Here is a 16973-nt window from a genome sequence, read left to right as displayed (position 1 = left end):
TCATATTGCTCGTGACAGATTACCATCTCTTCTGCACAGCGGAATTTTGTACTAGAAGTGACCAGCATTTAGTCTTACTTACTGCACTTGTGCCCTCATTTCTAGAGACCATCATCATTAGGCAAACAATCAAAATCACATAAATGGCTTTGCCATTTATAAGCATGTTTGCTAATTAAAAAAAAAAAAAAAAAAGAGGAATGCAAAGTTAGCAATTTTCATTTATATTTCATCAGGTTATTGCTATAAGAAGCATCTTCCATCAAAACAGCCTTGACTAATACCCAACCAATAAATTAGCATCTGTACTTCTCTGCTCATTATCCCAAATGGTAATCTTCTTGTCAGTGTCTTCACAAGTGTTATTCACTGTGACCCCAGAAATTATTTCAAAAGCAATGACTTTCTGGTAGTTCTGGGCTTCCTGTCATACTCCGGGTGTGAACGCACTGTAGCTTTCCATAGTTCTAGGATTGCTTTCCTTGGCAGTCCAAAATATTTATTTTCTCTATTAGCATCAACATCCAAAAAACACTGTCATACAACTAGGTGCAGACTTAACAGAAACAACTCCCTCAATACTTTCATGTAAGGTGAAAAACACTTTAGCTCCATTTTTGCCAAATATTACCACTTAGGGTCTGGAATTAAAATATGCATTAGTCATAGTTAAACAGTTACTATATTAAAAGGTTTTTTTAAAAAAAAAAAAAAAAAAACAGTTAAAAAAATAATTCTTATCTTAAATCACAAAATATGGCTCAAGATTACAGTTTTATGACTGTAGTCATATGAGAGGAATCAACATCCACTTAATCCACTGAAAACTCACGCCAGGCTGAGTCAGAATCTCACAAACTGAAGAATTATATTCCTGAAATCCTTTCTTTCATCACAGGCATCAAATCCCAAAGCCCAACACTACAAGAAACCCAAGTGGTGGATGAAGGGGAAAAGCTGATGACAACCTTTGGAGAGAGAAATCATTTGCATGTAGATGCTAGCCAACAAGCTTCTTAACTTTTGTCAAGACTTTTTTTTTTTTTTTTTAAGTTAAATTCGTAAGACAGGTTTGGTACAAAAAGTATTTATATAAAAGGAAAAAAGTATTTACATAACAGGAAAAGAGAGAGAATACATATCACAGCAGCAGTCCAATCATTCAATGGTATCGGACAACTTAAGAAAGTTTAGCCTGACAAAATACTTCATATAAAAATGAGCACCACAGAAATATTTTTTAATTATTAAAGGTCTATACTGGAAGAAGAGAACCAGAATCAGATATTAGAAAACTGCCATATAAACATAACTAAATCTCCTTGTGTCACTGTTGTCACACACCATAAAATAGTCTGATTATACATTTTGATGGTCTTTCACTCTTTGTAAGACTTCAGCTTCGGCTTGTGGTCATAACAAACAGTGCTCATCTTTTTTTCTGTTCTCTTCAGGCTTTTTTTTTTAATTTCCTGCTTTTTTTCTTCACTGAAATACTTCACAGAATACAGGAATCGTTACTTCCCCATCTCTCCTAACCGTGAGACTCTTCACAGCAGTATCCAAGTGTTGCACAACTGAAGCCCACCTTCCAGTCAGTGGTAGCTGAGTTGGGATATAAAACAGTTGAGACAGCAAAGGGTCACTAACATCCAGAAATCTACAACTCTGGAAAGCTTGAAGCCTTCCACCCATCACAAACTCCTTCCCACACCCTACATGTACTTTCATACACTCTTTGGCTCTTCATTCAATTCCATTTTCCCTAGTTCTCTACACAAAACCAGATACCCTCCAAAAACCTACACATCCTATCTTCCCCCAATGTCACTGTCTAACCAAACTATCTCCTTCTCAAGTAAGACTTTAATCCACTCCCTTTTCCTTCTGCCATCTATTTCCCAGGCATCACTCCACCTTTCACCCCTGTTCTGGCTCCTCTCATTTTGACTCGTATAAACCCAAATTGTTTCCCTCACAACTCACCAGCTACAAGGCTGCACCTAACCAGCAGGGCAGCTTTAGTCCCACTGTCATTCAGGTCCTACTGCTGCTACACCCACTTACAAGTGGCACATGCTGACCTTTCTCCTCTGGCTTCTCATCCTTTCACACAGCTGCTTCCTGCACTTCAGGGCTCTCTCATCTCTTCTACCAAAGCCAGCTTCTTCCTCCACACTGCCTGCACCTAGCAATCAAGACAGAAAGCATCTTCTCCCATTTCCAGTGACTGAACTGTTCACCACTGAAGGAAATCAGTCACATCTAAGCTTGACCTGTCTTTAAGGCCTAGCAAGTTCCCAAGTGTGCAGAAGTAAGACTAAGAGGCCTACAACGACGGGAAGGGCTCCTGAAATGGGAGATGTGGCACAACCTCCCTGAGAGTGCTGCTCACCCGTCTCACTTCACAGCCACCGTTCTTTCAGGAGCACACCAGACCTTGGCCACGTACACACGCCTCCACAGACGCCTGCAATGGCCCTGCTCAGCGAGCTGCGCCCGCACTCCCGCCCATCAGCTTGGAAATCTCCCCAGCCGGGCGGCAAACACAGCCGCACCGCCGCTGAGCCGGTTTACAACCATCCGGGAGGATCGTCTCAGCCTGGCCCTCAGCGCTAAGGGCGGCGGGTTACCTCAGCGCCTCGAGGGGGGTGACTAACAAGGCGTCGCCCCACACCTCCTTCTCCTTCTCCTCTTCCTCCTCCTCACCCGTCAGGGCAGCGGGCAGGGCCCTACGCGGAACCGGCTGCCGGCACAGCCCCACCCCGAGGCGGTTAGGGCCTGCGGGCAAGAGGCGACGGAGCCATCCCCGCAGCGGCCGCCCCCTGCCTGAGGGCCGCAGCCGGGCGGGAAGCGCCCGGCTGCGGCAGGGCGGGGCGGAGCGGCTGAAGAGCGACGCCAGCCGAGGCCGCGGCCGCCGCCGGGTGGGGCACTCGGCACCGGGGGAGGCGGTGCCGCAGCAGCCACCGCCGCGCCCATGGGCCCCTGGGGCGGTGCGGTGCGGTTCGGCTCGGCTCAGCCCTGCCCCGCGCCGCCACCGCCCAAGTGCGCGCTGCCTGGCGCAGGTGCTTAAATAGCGGCGCCGGCTACGCCGCGGCAGTCCCTCGCACCGCGGCCAGGTAAGGGGCGGGCGCTGGGAGCCCTTCGCCGCTGACCCTTTCTCGCACCTGTTCCGCTCTGCCCGGGCCCCGACACCGCTCCCGCCGCGGTTGAAGAAAGCGAGCGGATGGGCGCGAAAATGGCGGGCGGTCCCTGGCTGCTCCTCCGGGGGCGGGGGAGAGCCTGGGCGCGCCGGTGTGAGGAGAGGCAGGGCGCGGTGGGGAGAGGGGGGCCCCTGCGGCGGCGCAGGCTTCCTGGTGGGAGGCGGGCGCTGCAGGAGGGCGGCTCGACCTCCGGCTGCCCCCGGCGAGGGGCCGCGGTGGGCGGGTGGGCTTGTGCCGTGTCTTCCAGCGGCCGCCGCCGGCTCGGCCGCTGTCATTGCCGTGTTTTTCACTCTACTCGAAGGTGGAGGCTAGGGCTGGGCCCCTGCGTGTCGTTTACCCAGGGCATAAACGTCCTGGGGTAAGAAAAACCTATTTTATCAGCTCCCCACAGTGCTTAATCACAATGACCTTTACACCATTCCTGTGAGAGGATGGGATGTCTCTGAAGGGGCCTCCACAAATTGCTCTGCTGGCATACAGTGCTCTGGATGCTGCTGGTAGCATACAGCTGGAGAGGTGCTGGCGAGGAGGCTTTCACTGGGGTGGTGGGCTGGCCCAGTGTAGGCCAGGTGCTTCTCCCTCGCAGGGAGGTGGTCGACAGGCTCCCCTGCCCGGCTTCGCACTCCATCATGATGCACGGGATCTGTGCTTTCAGGGCATGGTCCATCCTGTTGAAGACCTTAGTGGGACTTGGAAGAGAGCATGCCTGACAGACTGGTGCATGAGGAGGTATATGCCATGGGATGCTGCATTTCTAGATGGAGTAGAGCTTAATTGCTTGATCATGAGTTGACTGTGGTTTAATGCCCCAGGCCAACCTTAAGAAATGGGGCAGGAAGCTTTTGGGCAGCTTTAGGAGTCCTACAGCTTCCTGATGGTCACTGTAGTATCCTCTCAAAGATCAGTAAGGCTCTTTGCCTGTGCCTTTTGCTGCTTTGAAGTACATCAGCCCCATGGGACAGACCTTCCCAGAATTTGCCAGAAATTCTGTTACCTGTTTGAAGAAAGTCATCTCTGGCTTTAACCATGTCTGTCTACCTTCTCCCTAGTCTCCCTGCAGGTACTCCAGAAAACAGGAGCTGCTTTGTCCCAGCTTTTGTGTGCCACCAGTATGTTGTGTAAAAAGCATCGCACCCATAGGCATGGGACCCTTCAGAGCCCATTGTTAAATCTAGGTGCTGTCATAGTTGCCTGCATAGCATCCAACCAGTGGATTACCAGACTTTGCTTTACAAGCTCCTCTCTGTGTCCAGACACGTTTTGGGGTCCTCACATCCAACCATGGCATTAGGACTCTCTTCCCTGCCAAAATGAGAGGGGAACATTTGTGGACCACTTTTTACTCTAGCTGTTTTTCTTTTGTAGCCCAGAGGGATAGTAGTTGCAGCTTCTTCACGGAGTGCAGCTCTGTCTGGCACAGGTCAGAATCCCTGATGCTGCCAGTTTGTGGTGAGAAGGATCCCTGGCACACATCTCTGGAGACTGGCAAGAATCATCCCATTTTCTGGAAATACCTACTGCAGCTGCTTTCCAGCACTTCTCCAGACATTGACTCCTGCTCCACTTGCAATGGTTGTAAATAACAGCACAGTGTAACCCTTCTTATTCTGTGAGCTGACACAATTATTTTGTTCACCCATATGGGCAGAGTTTCCTTCTGTGGCATCAGCTCCCTGCTTAGGGATCTTTTTACACAGCATCAAAATCTTGGAAATCTTTGTCCTGGGATGTCATTGGGAGCTCTGTGAGGTGAGAGCACTGTCAGGCTCTAATTAGGGACTGCATACACCAGAGGTGAAATTGGATATATTTGGCATCTCAGAACTTGTTAGTGCTTGTAGTCTTAATGTTGCTTGAAAGTAGAAAACTGAAAGTACATCTTATTGGGCATTTCCCCCTGGCTTTTCATGTAAGTAATTAAAAACACTGTGGATAGGGAAGAGTGTGGGGATGAAGGCAACAAACTTGAACTTACTTTAGTTTAACCAGCTGTGCTCATGGATGGGTGCTTCTGCTGAATGTCAAGTTCAGACTGCAATCCAGGGAGGAAACTGTGATATGATGAAGAACAGAAAATGGCATGGGTATAGAGGCAGATGTGAATGGAGGACAAAATTAGATACAGGGAGTGAGAGGAAATGTAGATCCATTCATATTTTGACATGAAAGTTAAACTGAATGAAGTTGAGAGGACTTTTCTTTCCAGGTAGCTTGTCCTGTCAGGAATTGTTTAATTTGAAACCTGGGAAGAAGAAAAGTGGGGGAAAAAAAATAATTGCGCAGTGGTAACTTCCCAGTAGCAGTTCAAAAATAGGAAGTATGGGTGAAAACACTTAAATGAAAAACTCTTGAAAAAGATGGCTTGTGACTTCTAATGGGGTTTTCATTGTGGGTTACAACTGACAGGGTATTGTAGTTCTTGAGATAACACAGGCTAGACCTGATCCTTCTGCATGAAATGATTTGGGTGCTTTTGCAAGTGAAAGAGCAGGAACAGGGCATACTCTGGGAAACATGAAACAGAGGGACAACAGTGTTTTAATTCTTCCAGTGCTTTCTTCTTTTAATCCTCAGTTCCTGAATTCATATGGCTGCATGAGGCTATCAAATTTCAAATGAGTAAGGGGGAGTAAATTTATAGCCCTGGTGTTGCAGTGGAAATCTTGGACAATATGGATTCTGAAGGTTCAAATGGAAAGCAAAAAGTCCCAGTTTCATCATTAAAACTTGTATTTTAAAATCCTTGGACTTGTCCATGATGTGAAAGTTGTAATACAGGTGTTACACAGAAAAATGACAAGAAATTGTGATGTTATTTCCTGTTCTATGTGTCTGGCATGGGTTAGACTTACAAAAGGGTAAAGCACTGTATCATTTAAGTTAAGCTCATAACCAGACTTCCTTTACAAGCTGTGTTTCCAATTCCCTCTTCCCTCATACTTAACTGCCTCCCCACTACTGGATTTTGTTCTAGCAGTTTCTGACCTGGTATTTCCATGTCTGCTCTCAGACGTGGGGTCAATATGTAGGGAATATTCCTTTATGTCAGTATGCCCGAGGAGATAGCAGATCTAAAGGGAGTATTTCAAGCACATAGTCAACATAAGGCTTACTTCTTTCTTGAAATACTTTTTCTTGAAACACAATAAATAAAAATTTTGCATTGAGTTTTCTATTTAAATTTGGTGGTAGTGTAAATGAAAATTAGTCCTCTTCTGGATTTTGCAGCATAAAATCTGTGGCTTTCATCTTCAAAGCCACAACAGACTGTTCTGAATGCTCCTTCTTTTGTGGCCTGAAAGAATAAAGAAAATATGCACATACTTAATTTCTAATGTGTGTTTTAACTTCATCTCATAACAACAAGATTGGTGGAAGAGATGCAGGCGCTGTGTTTGAGTAACGAGAACAAATCTCTAGATTTTTCTTTTTAAGGGCTAAACGTTTGATTTTTTTTTTCTTCGTATTACTTCCTTTTGTCCTAATTTACTTGTACTTATGTCCATGTTTTCTTCCCTAGAGGCAACTGTGAAGAAAGGATTCAGTGTTTTCTCTAATTGTAGTGTATTGGTGTTACAATGGTTAATGTGCCTCAGCAGAAAAGTATCTTAAGACTGTTGTGTCTGAAACTGCGCTTTAGTGGGTTGTTTGGAGACTTTTTGTATTTCAGAGGCCCTTTGCTCAGTTTTGTGCATTTATTGGTCAATAAATCAGAGCCACCCCAGATCAATTAATTTCTAGACATGAAGGAGCAAATGCAGTTATGAGAAACAATTTCATTAACTTAGGAAAGACTAGTGAAATCGAGGAACTGAATCAGTTTTCTCTGACCAGTAGAGCCTTCACACTGACTCCAGCTCATGCAGTATTGAAAGTGTGCTTATTAGATAAAGGTCCTCAGTTTGAAATCTATTAGAATTTCTTTAATTTCTTTTTCATGATGTATTATCTTATCTTTAGTGCTCTCTATAAACTTTTTTTTTTCCCCAGAGTGAAGCTGTGACTCTTCTACCAAGGGAGCCTCAGTTAGCCGTTTTTCACATCAGTCTTAGTAGAGGGATAGACTGAATTCAGAACAATGAAGAAACACTTAGCAGACATAGTTTACAATGACCACAGTAATGGGATGCATTAGGGGAGGTCTCTCAGTTTTTCTATTTGGGATAGCCAGCTGGGAGACTGTTGCTTCCTGTACTGGCCTTCTTGCTCTGTGGTGTAGCCTGTTTCCTTGCCCATTGAGTCTTGTGCTTATTGTGCCTTTTACCTGCATGCTGCTCTCTGCCTTCTGATCTGGTTTAACATTCAGCAGTAAAACATCTAATAATTTGATCATTCATGTATCTGTTCAGCCGATTCTTTAACTGGGTCCTACTCTTACAAGTGGCTAAGTAAAATGACTTGATAGATTGCCTTGCATTGCAGACAGATAATTAGGTATTAGAGTGACTAGTGGGTTTTATGGTTGTGTTTTGTTTTCATCCCAGTGGGGCACTGCAGTTACTGGGGAGTGACACGAAGCTTGTTGTGGCTGACACATGTTCAACAGCTTGCTTCCAGAAATCACATACTACTTTGTTTTTCTTGCAGAATAACTGTTGTTGAGGCATATGTAAGGAGTCGTCAATCTAACTTGACTTTTAGCTTCTAGTCATCTGAATTAGTAGCAGAGCGGTGGAAGCTGATAGAGGAAAGGCTGGAGGTTAACTAACAAACAACAGTAACTAAACTGATTCACAGCTTCCATCTGTGACAAACTCCCCCAGTCCCTATATATCCTTCCTGATATATCCAAGTCATAGATGAAGTTGTCATGGGAGACTGCTGGAGAGGTAAAGAGGGCAGTGTTAAAACACTGTAATATGAGCACGCTTAAGTACCTCCTACACTTGGTTGGGGACAGCTTTCTCATGATGGATGGTAGCTACTTGGACCAAGATCTCCGTGGTTGCTAATCACTATGGTATGGAGTACAGGTGTCCACCTGAGCCCTGTAGGCCAGAGTGCTGGAGCAGCACAAACTTCCTTGTAACTAATGGCAGAAATAATTTTTTTTTTTTTTTTTTCCCGTAGAGCTCACTGGATGACACTGTGGCCTAACTTGCAGTCAGGCTTTCCCTGCCCCTGTTTGTCCACATCCAGCAGATTTGTCATCCATACTACCATATGAATTGTTACTGGCCTCAGCACTAGTTTCTGTTTTCTTCTGTTTTACTTCTGAATCTAGACTCCTGTGGGCTGAGAAGTCCTCTGGGAGACACTTCTGCTATATTTCATCTTAAAGCTTTCTTGGAGCACAGACAAAGGATTTAGGAGTAGGAGAAGTTGAAGTGTGGGAGCGATATGCTTACCAACTTTAACTATGGAATCAGTGAGACTTGAAGTGTATGATCCTTAGTATGGCTTTTTTCTTTTTTTTTTTTTTGTTTGTCTTTTCAGAACAGAACCAAAAATCCTTTGTGTATTGCAGCTGTATAGGACAGGAAGCTGATTTAAGGAGAGAAACAGAAAAGTCTTTATTGCCTGTGGAAGGAGAAGCAAGATTTATATGCTTTGAAAAGGTATGTATTAGAAGATTTACTTGGTAAAAAATCCAATAGTCATTAATACTCATTTGCATTAAGGTTCTTTTTCTCAAGAGCTGGTACTTCCTGCCATTCACTACAGACACTTCCCCTAGCTCTCTGTTTTTGAGGGGAAATCTATCCTGTCCTTGTTCCCAAGATTCAGCCTTTGAAAGTAATGTCCCCTTAATCATAAGACTGTGTATCTAAAGAAACAATTCATTTAGCTGTGCAACACCAATTACAGCTGTTTTCAGTCTAACTATGAGGCAAGTTCTGTCTTTTCATCAGCATTCAACGGCAGCAAACTTGATTAGGCCATTTATCCATAACAGAGGTACAAAACAGAAAATACACTGAGAGTATACCATATCAGCTGAGTAGCAAATACAAAAGTAAATATTACAATATAGCTAGTCTCACTGTGGTTTTTTTTTCTTCTTTTGATTCGTGTATTTTCATGTTCACAGATCTACTGTAGTTTTCTGCCACTTAATGCTAACAGGAAAAAAAAAAACACAAAAACACCCAAATCATCTGCTTGAGGAGATTCTGTTGTAATGTATCCAGTGGCTGTTCCTGCACCAGGAGGTGAAGGAAATAATGGACAACATGGGAAACTTATTTTTTTCCTTTTTGTTTTTGGAGCTGTGTTGCTCTGTGCTGGATTCCTGCTTTCAGTCTTTATTCTTCAGTCCTGCCCATCTGGAACCTTCAGTGACTGTAGTGAGGTCCTTAAGGCTGCTGGGCCCATGCTGGCTGTAACTGGACTGGTTTGTGTTTTACTGGCACGATCAAGGGCCAGGCTGTATATAAGACAAAGACAATTGCAAAATGAGCAGGTGTACAGCTTTGTTTTTTGTCGTGGGAGCTGCCAGTTTGCGCAGTTTCTCATATTTGGATTCCTGTTTTTAACTAGTGGAATGCTAATTAGTATCCTGGGCATTTGGGTTCCTGGCTGCAGCCCCAGCTGGCACAGCATACAGCTCAACCACACCGGCAGTTCTGATGTGGACCTCCAGGGCTGTGGATTCCTGTCACTTCAAATCATGGGACCTTTGATTGTGCTCACTGGGTTGTGTTTCTTCGTGATAGCTCACGTTAAAAAGAAACAAAACTTAAATCTCAACCAAGAATCTTGCGAAAGTGAAGAACATCCTCAGAGCCCTGAATCTTTTCAGGTTACAGTAGGTGGGTAAATAATGTGTAAACTTTATATTTAAGCGTTAGTAGGGCCTTTTTCCCACTAATGATTAACCTCTGAATATCACTCATTTGAGCTCTAAGCACGTCAGTTCTGGCATGTCAAAACAGCCAATACAGAAGAATGTTGCTTTGTCTCATATGTTTTCCGTATGGTCCGTTCAGTTACCTTTCAAAGATAAAACCTCTCCTTTGGCATAAAAAGAAAGGTCTGACTGTCTATTCAAAAGAAGTCATATAATCTGACAGAAATTAGTCCAATCCAACTTCCTTTCCCAAAGGGTATAGCTAATACTGCAGATCACAGATCTAATGGCTTCTGTGACTGTGTATGATTTATTTTAGCCTTGAGTTCTGACTTCTTAAACAGGAGAATCTGATTCATAAGCAGTGTATCGCTTTGGTTTTTCTAATCGTGGTCACCTCTTTAATCAGTCAAATGTAATTGCATGATGGTCTGTTAATTGTACAGTATTTGAGTGAATGTGATACGTTAGCAGGGAATGTTCCCCTGTATATAGCACTGCTTTTAATACCCATGAATACATTCTATGCATAGATTATTCTGGTAACTTTCTAGCTCTCAGAAAGGATTAATGAGTCAATCATAGTATTACTTGACTCATCATTGCTGACTGACTGGACTTGAAATTCACTATGCAAAACTTTTTTCCTTCTGCCTGTCTAAACCAAGGTACAGACCTGTAACCTGGTGACCCCTAGAAAACATGAGGGTTTAAAGTCAGTTTTCCAGCGACCAGGATAAATCAAAGGGTTGTAGAAAGGAATTCAGATTGTCTTTAAAGACGAAAAAGCAAAATTAGTCAATTCCTTTTATGCTTCCATCAGGAAAAGTAAAACTGAAAGGCTGAAGGCTGAGGTCTGGTTGGCATAGTGACATTCTGGAACAGTGGTGAGTCAGCTAGAATAACACCCCCCACCTTACTTGTTATTTTTGAAGTTCCCTGACCTGTCCCTGCACACAAATCACAAAAGAAACAAGGTGCCAGGCAGCTGTGATTGTTTATATAAATTATGCAAGCTCAGTGACTGATAAAAACTTTCTGTTTAAAAAAAAAAAAAATAAATTTGAAACTCCTCAGTTACAAAGTTGAAGTTGGTAGATATGCTGCACAGTACACTTAACAGTGAATTATGTATTGATAGCATTATGGAACTAATGTTAGTGGTGTGCCTTCAGCTATGAGTAATTTAGTAGGGAAACTGAAAGCACACAAAGTCAGTCATCAGAACTATTAATGACTAGAATACTTTGTTATAACACTGCAGTAGATGTGGAGAAACTTAAAATGCCTTATGTTACATATGTGAGGAAAACTAAAATACCTATTCTTAAAGTGAGCCAACAGTAACTGTGCTTTGTACTTCCAGCTTCTGAAGACAGCCAATAATGAAGGGATTTGTGTCTCTTTGCTAGATGGAACACTTGCCCTCCCCAGCTGTATTTTCTAAATGAAATCTTCTATTTGTGAATATGCTGGATCTTTATTGTGGGATAATTTTGGTTTTGAATGTACCTCCAATGTACTTTAACAGCCCAGAATATATGTATGTGGGATCATTTCACTTTATCTCAGAAGGTAGACAAGTACAAATACTGTAATTCCAAAGTCAGGAAATATTCTAGGATGCAGTTAGAATGAACAGTGATGCCCAATTTTTCAGAGGTACTAATTGGTCATTTTTTTCCTAGGTGATGCTGTAATGGTATTCCCACCTCCACCACCTCCTTATTTTGCTGACCCTGTGTCACCAACTGTAACACATTGTCTTATGTCAGGTGTTTTGCCTACAAGTGAAAATCCTCCACCATACCACTCTGTCTTCAGCGATGGGTAAGACTGTGTTTTCTTCTCAGTCTTTGGAAAGCTAATATGTTTCTCAAGATATCTAAGACCATGTTCTTAAATAATCACTGTGAATTAACTCTCTAGTAGGCATTACAAGGTTTTTCTAGTGCATCACTCAATTTACTTCAGATACCTTACTTGAAGTGGCATTAAAATATCCTGGTATAAAAGAGGAATCAGAAGCCACAGTGTGTCCTTTGTGAGGGTTAAATTCTTACCAGTTTATTACGACTGCAAAGAACTTCTGAAGTGAAGACAAAGCCTTGAATCACTGGCTTTATTTAAATATACTTAGGTTAGATTTCTTCCACAGATTGTCCAAGAGAAGGTGCCCCTGACAGCAGTGCCCCAGTGGCATAACCACGACACTGCCAGATTTTAGGAAGCCTCTGTAGAACCAACGCAGCAAACCCTTCATGCCACCTATCCATGGGCCCTGGGAACACCACTTTAATGTGTCCTGTTCTCCCTGTGACCCTTATCTCACTGCCTTGAGGAAGTGAGACCTGTGCTGGTCTGCCTTGTTCCTGGTGTGGCAGTGTGTCCAGATAAAAGGATACCTTGATATTACAGAAATGCAGGAGGCTCCAGGGAGCTTAAAAGGGAGGTTGTAATGCCAATTTCGTCTCAAGATGTTGTACCTTACCCATGCAGCCACTCTTCTGTACATTGAGTTCAGCTGATTTGCTGGATGCTGCCACCACCAAGCTCAGTGAGCAAGAGCTGCTGACTGAAGAGTTGTCTGCACCACAAGAACTTGCAGGGTTATTTATCTCCTGGAGGGTACCACCAGTGGGTTGCTAACTTGAGGATGAAGGAGGCCGCTGCAAGGGCTACATACTAGGACCCAGAACTAGATCTGGCCAGGAGAGCTAGATTCCACAAGCCTAGAGCTCCCAACTTCTTTTTAGGTACTTAATGATCCAGAATTGACTTGGCTTTTGCTTTTGGAAGGTCCTGTGTCAGCTTGTTTTTTTGATCTGTGAGTCAGTAGGTAGTGTAGGACTTTTTCACTGGATAACTTTAGTTTACAAGACTGTAAATGCAGCATCCTAAGCATCATCGCTGCAGCAAGAGCTCCAGCCTGCCTGGCTATGTCCAATCATAGTAATTGTTGGGCCATTGTTTTAATAGCTTTCCACTATACTCCAGACTTCTTCACTCACATGAGGCAGTGCGTTCCATGACCAGCTGTACCAGCTGTGTGCCTGATGTCGGTACTTCTTCAGAACTCTAGTGCTAATCTTCCTTTTGAAGCAAGCAAGCACGAACCCTCTTCCTGCCCAAAGACCTAAATGCCACAGGAGAGGATATTTGTGTTAGCAATGGTGCTTATTTTTGTTACCACGCTGCGTGCAGCCATGTCTGTGGTTTTTTAGTCATCCTTTGAAGTATACCTGGTGGATTCTTGAGGCTCAGCCCCACTGTACAAGGCACTCTTCTCTAGTCAGTCACCATCAACAACAACTCGTATTGTCTTCCACTTCCTAGTGCCCTCCTCCAAACATTTTCTCACCACCTTTGTTGGAGACAGCAGATGCTGCCTTCTCTCTCTATAACCACAAGCCAGACTGTCCTTCTGCCTTTTCTCAAGATCATTTTTTTTTAACATTAAATACATCTCTATCAAAACCCCTGCTCCCTCTTCTTTGCTAGTAGTGCAACACTCTAGTGCACAGCGGGACTGGCCCCCAAACAAAAAGTGATCATGTACGTACCACCTAGGAAAGGGAGACACTCAGTGTTTGATTCCGGACTGAGGTCCAGCTTGAGGTTGATGACTTGTGCTGAGGGATGCAATGCCTAATAAACCCTAGCTACACACATAATTCATTCAGTCTGCTGGTTTTAGGCTTAAATTGTTTCAGAGCGAGTACTTCTTGTATAAAGCTGGTGAGAACAGGTTGATTACTCGGTGTCCTAAACGCCTGCCAATTCAGGATGACAAGGGTAGATGCGGGGATGAGAAGATATTGGGGTTGGTCAAGCAGAAGTGCTTTTCAGAGAGCAGTGGCTCTCATGACCAGGCACAAACTGTTGTGTGAAGAAGAAACATTTTATTTTGTTAAGTATGAAAGTCTTTGATAGTTCTCAGATAGCAAATGAAATGTGTCAGTTATCAGAGCTATACTACTGCAACCAAAGGACACCCAGAGCAAGCAGCAGAGAAAATAAACTCCTGCTGCTGAAAGAGGAGTTTACATGAAGCCTCTGTGTTCTTATTGAGCTGGGTGAAGGTGTCCACAGCTGGAAGGTGTTTCATACCAGCTGCTGCTAGTCCTGGAGTTAGGCACCACACTGAGCCTGTCTGTGCTACAGCTCAGGCATGCACTGTAACTCCTTTCTGGCATGTACATCCCAGATGTGCATACAAAGCAAATGGATGTGTGTGAAGAAATGACATGCCCTGAGTGTGAACCTGGACCTCTGGTAGCCCTGAGACAGCCGATTTGAATATGGCCCAAGGGCACCCTCAAAAATTGTTTCAGTTTAAATGTGTTTAGAAGACCAGGCTGAAGTGGATAACTGGGAGAAGTATGGCAAGATACATATTCTGCTGTAGCCTTGCAAGCAGCTGAGAGACAGCATGACTCCTGTACCACCTGTCTGTAAAAGTACAATGCACAAAACTGAGAGTCACAGGTCCTCTCTATGCTGTAATTTCAGGTCCTGAATTCAGACGTGGGCTGCCTGCCCATGTGCTTGGTAAAATGTGTGGATTTTCAAAGGGTGTGAAAGAATGCAAGTAGCACATTCTGCACTGAAAAAGGAAAAACAGAGGGTGGTGGAGGAATGGTGAAAAAGCCAATTCCTCAGGCTTCTTGTGGGCTCTCCCTGCTGGTACACATACCAGGTGGCCCCTCTTTCCTTCACCCATTCTCCTACAAAATCCCCTGCAGCTGGATCAACTGCCTCAGCCCACAGATGTCCAGTTCTGGTGCTCCAAACTTTGTGTGCGATCCCATCAACTCAGTCATCGTTGATTGCCTGCCTGGACTTCTCTGTCTTGTGAACATACGTAGAAAGAGGCAGTTTGTAGCCCAGCTTGTTGAGGCAGTTTCTAGTGGCGTGGACAAAACGCCTCAACCTTGGATGCAGAAACCCTGACCTCCTGCTTTGGTGTTCTGTGGCTGAGGGTGCTCTAGCTGTTGCATTTCTATGCTCCCCAGGCTCCTCACAGAGACCCTGTGAGTTGATACCACCTATGGGTATTTTACTTGGTCATGCTCTCCCATGGCTCAGCATTTGGTAGTAGCCACGGCACCCTGACTAGTGCAAATTGGTTCCCAAGCCCTTTCATGGAGGACAGGCAGTGGCCTTGTTCCTCCTGACATAGTGCCATGGTTGAAGATCTCAAAGCTGTAAGGCAATACTCATTTCGTACGTGGGTGGTTACTAGGTAAATGTGATTTGCCTCTTCAATCCATTGCCCTATGTTCTGTCAGCAAGTGCTGTGGTAGAGGCTGTGCTGGATGAGAGAGCTTGTAAGAAGCTGAGTCATGGTCTGATCCCAGAAGTAGTTGGTTTTTTCCTGCAATCTGTTACGTAGCACTTCAGCATTTGTCTTGTAGTATGTTCTTGTCTCTCTTCTTTAAACTCACACCCTCCCACACCAGTAACAGCACTGAAGATGAGATGACTGTGCTCCATGTTCCTGTTCCTCGCACAGTACTGGTGGAGGTACAGATGTATGCACAAAGGTGAGAGTCACCTCTGGGAGTCAGTCATGAAGAACGAGTTCTTCCCTTTCCTTGGGAAGCAGCTGAGGCAATATGCTGAGAGCGAGCTCCTGGGCGAGATGAGCAGGGTACCAGAACTGTGCGGGTGCAACCGGCTGGGATCCAGTTATGGCAGTCAGAGGTGGGTGGATACTTGGCTGCCGTCCTTGACTGTCACTGGGATCTTAGCAGTCTGGTCGTGTCCAGTTGCTTCTGTTTCTCCAGCTCTGAGCAGGAATGCTACTCCTTAGTTTGTCAGGGGTTGCTGGAAAGCTTAATGAAAGTTTCAAGTTGCCTTTCATATGAGATCTCAGATGGCTAAGAACTGTAATTTTTGTGATGCAATTCTAAGTCTAGTAACTGTCTTTCGTAAGGGACGGGGTGTCTGTGATAGACTACAAAAGGGAAGATACATTAGGAGCTAAGGATCAGAAGAAGGTTTAATAAGATTGTGAGGTGGCCCTGCCAGAAGCAGCTAATACCCATAAGCGAGGCTGTGACTGGTGATGTGAAAGGTTAGAAGGGAGCTTGTTTGCCTTTCCCCTCTGAAGTAATAGAATTTTCATATGAGTCATAATGGAGCCCACAGAATGAAATCCTAATGCTTATGCAAGTTCTTTGCTTCAGGGATTTTTGGGGAGTGTGTGCATACATGTATGTTTATGTAAGTCAGGTGAAATTTGACTCACTGTAGAGAAATTAATTATGCTAATATGCAGTTTTGTGTTTTATAGAGCACAACTTGCAGATGATGAAAGAACAGTTGCTGTTAGAGACTACGAAACCATATATACAATTTCTGGAAGCAGCTCACCTTCAGATATTTTACCAGTGCTATACCTCTCTTCTGAAGCGCCTCCAAAATACGAAGAAAAAGCATCAATAACAAATAATGAATATTTTCCGTCTTCTTCATCTATCTTCTTAGCCACATCTGACACCAGCTCATAGAGGACTGGCAGTTAGACTTAATAATTAAATTAAACACTGAGATTTACAATTTTGGAATTTATTTACATTTTTTAATAAAAGCAATAATGTTGTCTGTGTGTAACTTTTCATCAAAAAGCATAAATGATTAATTTGGGTTTCAAGAAATACTAGATAGTGCTAGGCTTCTGAGCAAGTAGTCTGAAGGGATTCAGTTCACTGCAAGAACGTTAAGTGCTCTTGTTCTGTTACAGCTTCAGTTTCTGTTTTTAGTCATTCTTTATGTAATGGAGGCGCTAAGTAGAGACCAACTTTTTTTGCTTATTTTAATTAAATCTGCTTGGAGCTTCAAAAAAGAAACAATTAGGAAGTGTTTTTATTTCTATTTTTGTATGACTTTGTGGAAAATACTTGTCTGCAAAGTTATTGACTTTATGTGTACTCTGAGAGCATCACAAATAGGGGTGTTTAAGAATGGGACCAAGT

The 16973-nt window shown here is 43.8% G+C and overlaps 1 protein-coding gene and 1 long non-coding RNA gene across 3 annotated transcripts; one reads left to right on the top strand and one right to left on the bottom strand.

Moving 5' to 3' along the window:
* Positions 1-1071: 1071 nt before the first annotated feature.
* On the bottom strand, positions 1072-2795 carry LOC141938360 (uncharacterized). The gene is made up of 2 exons (XR_012627232.1): positions 2396-2795; positions 1072-1605 (listed from the first exon to the last, which is right to left on the bottom strand). It is a non-coding gene; the product is annotated as an uncharacterized LOC141938360 (long non-coding RNA).
* A 107-nt stretch (positions 2796-2902) lies between these two features.
* TMEM171 (transmembrane protein 171) lies at positions 2903-16600 on the top strand. 2 transcript variants are annotated; one of them, XM_074857112.1, is made up of 5 exons: positions 2903-3119; positions 8640-8761; positions 9235-9955; positions 11682-11823; positions 16292-16600. In XM_074857112.1, the coding sequence occupies exons 3-5, from the start codon at positions 9325-9327 to the stop codon at positions 16506-16508; spliced, it is 990 nt and encodes a 329-aa protein (XP_074713213.1). In that variant the 5' UTR covers positions 2903-3119; positions 8640-8761; positions 9235-9324; the 3' UTR covers positions 16509-16600. The 2 variants fall into 2 exon arrangements, with proteins under 2 accessions (XP_074713213.1, XP_074713214.1); XM_074857113.1 differs by lacking the exon at positions 2903-3119 and adding an exon at positions 3514-4812.
* Positions 16601-16973: the final 373 nt, after the last annotated feature.

Source organism: Strix uralensis, chromosome Z (assembly GCF_047716275.1).
Source record: "Strix uralensis isolate ZFMK-TIS-50842 chromosome Z, bStrUra1, whole genome shotgun sequence".
Taxonomy (NCBI): Eukaryota; Metazoa; Chordata; class Aves; order Strigiformes; family Strigidae; genus Strix; species Strix uralensis.
This window is presented reverse-complemented; position numbering and strand designations above follow the sequence as displayed.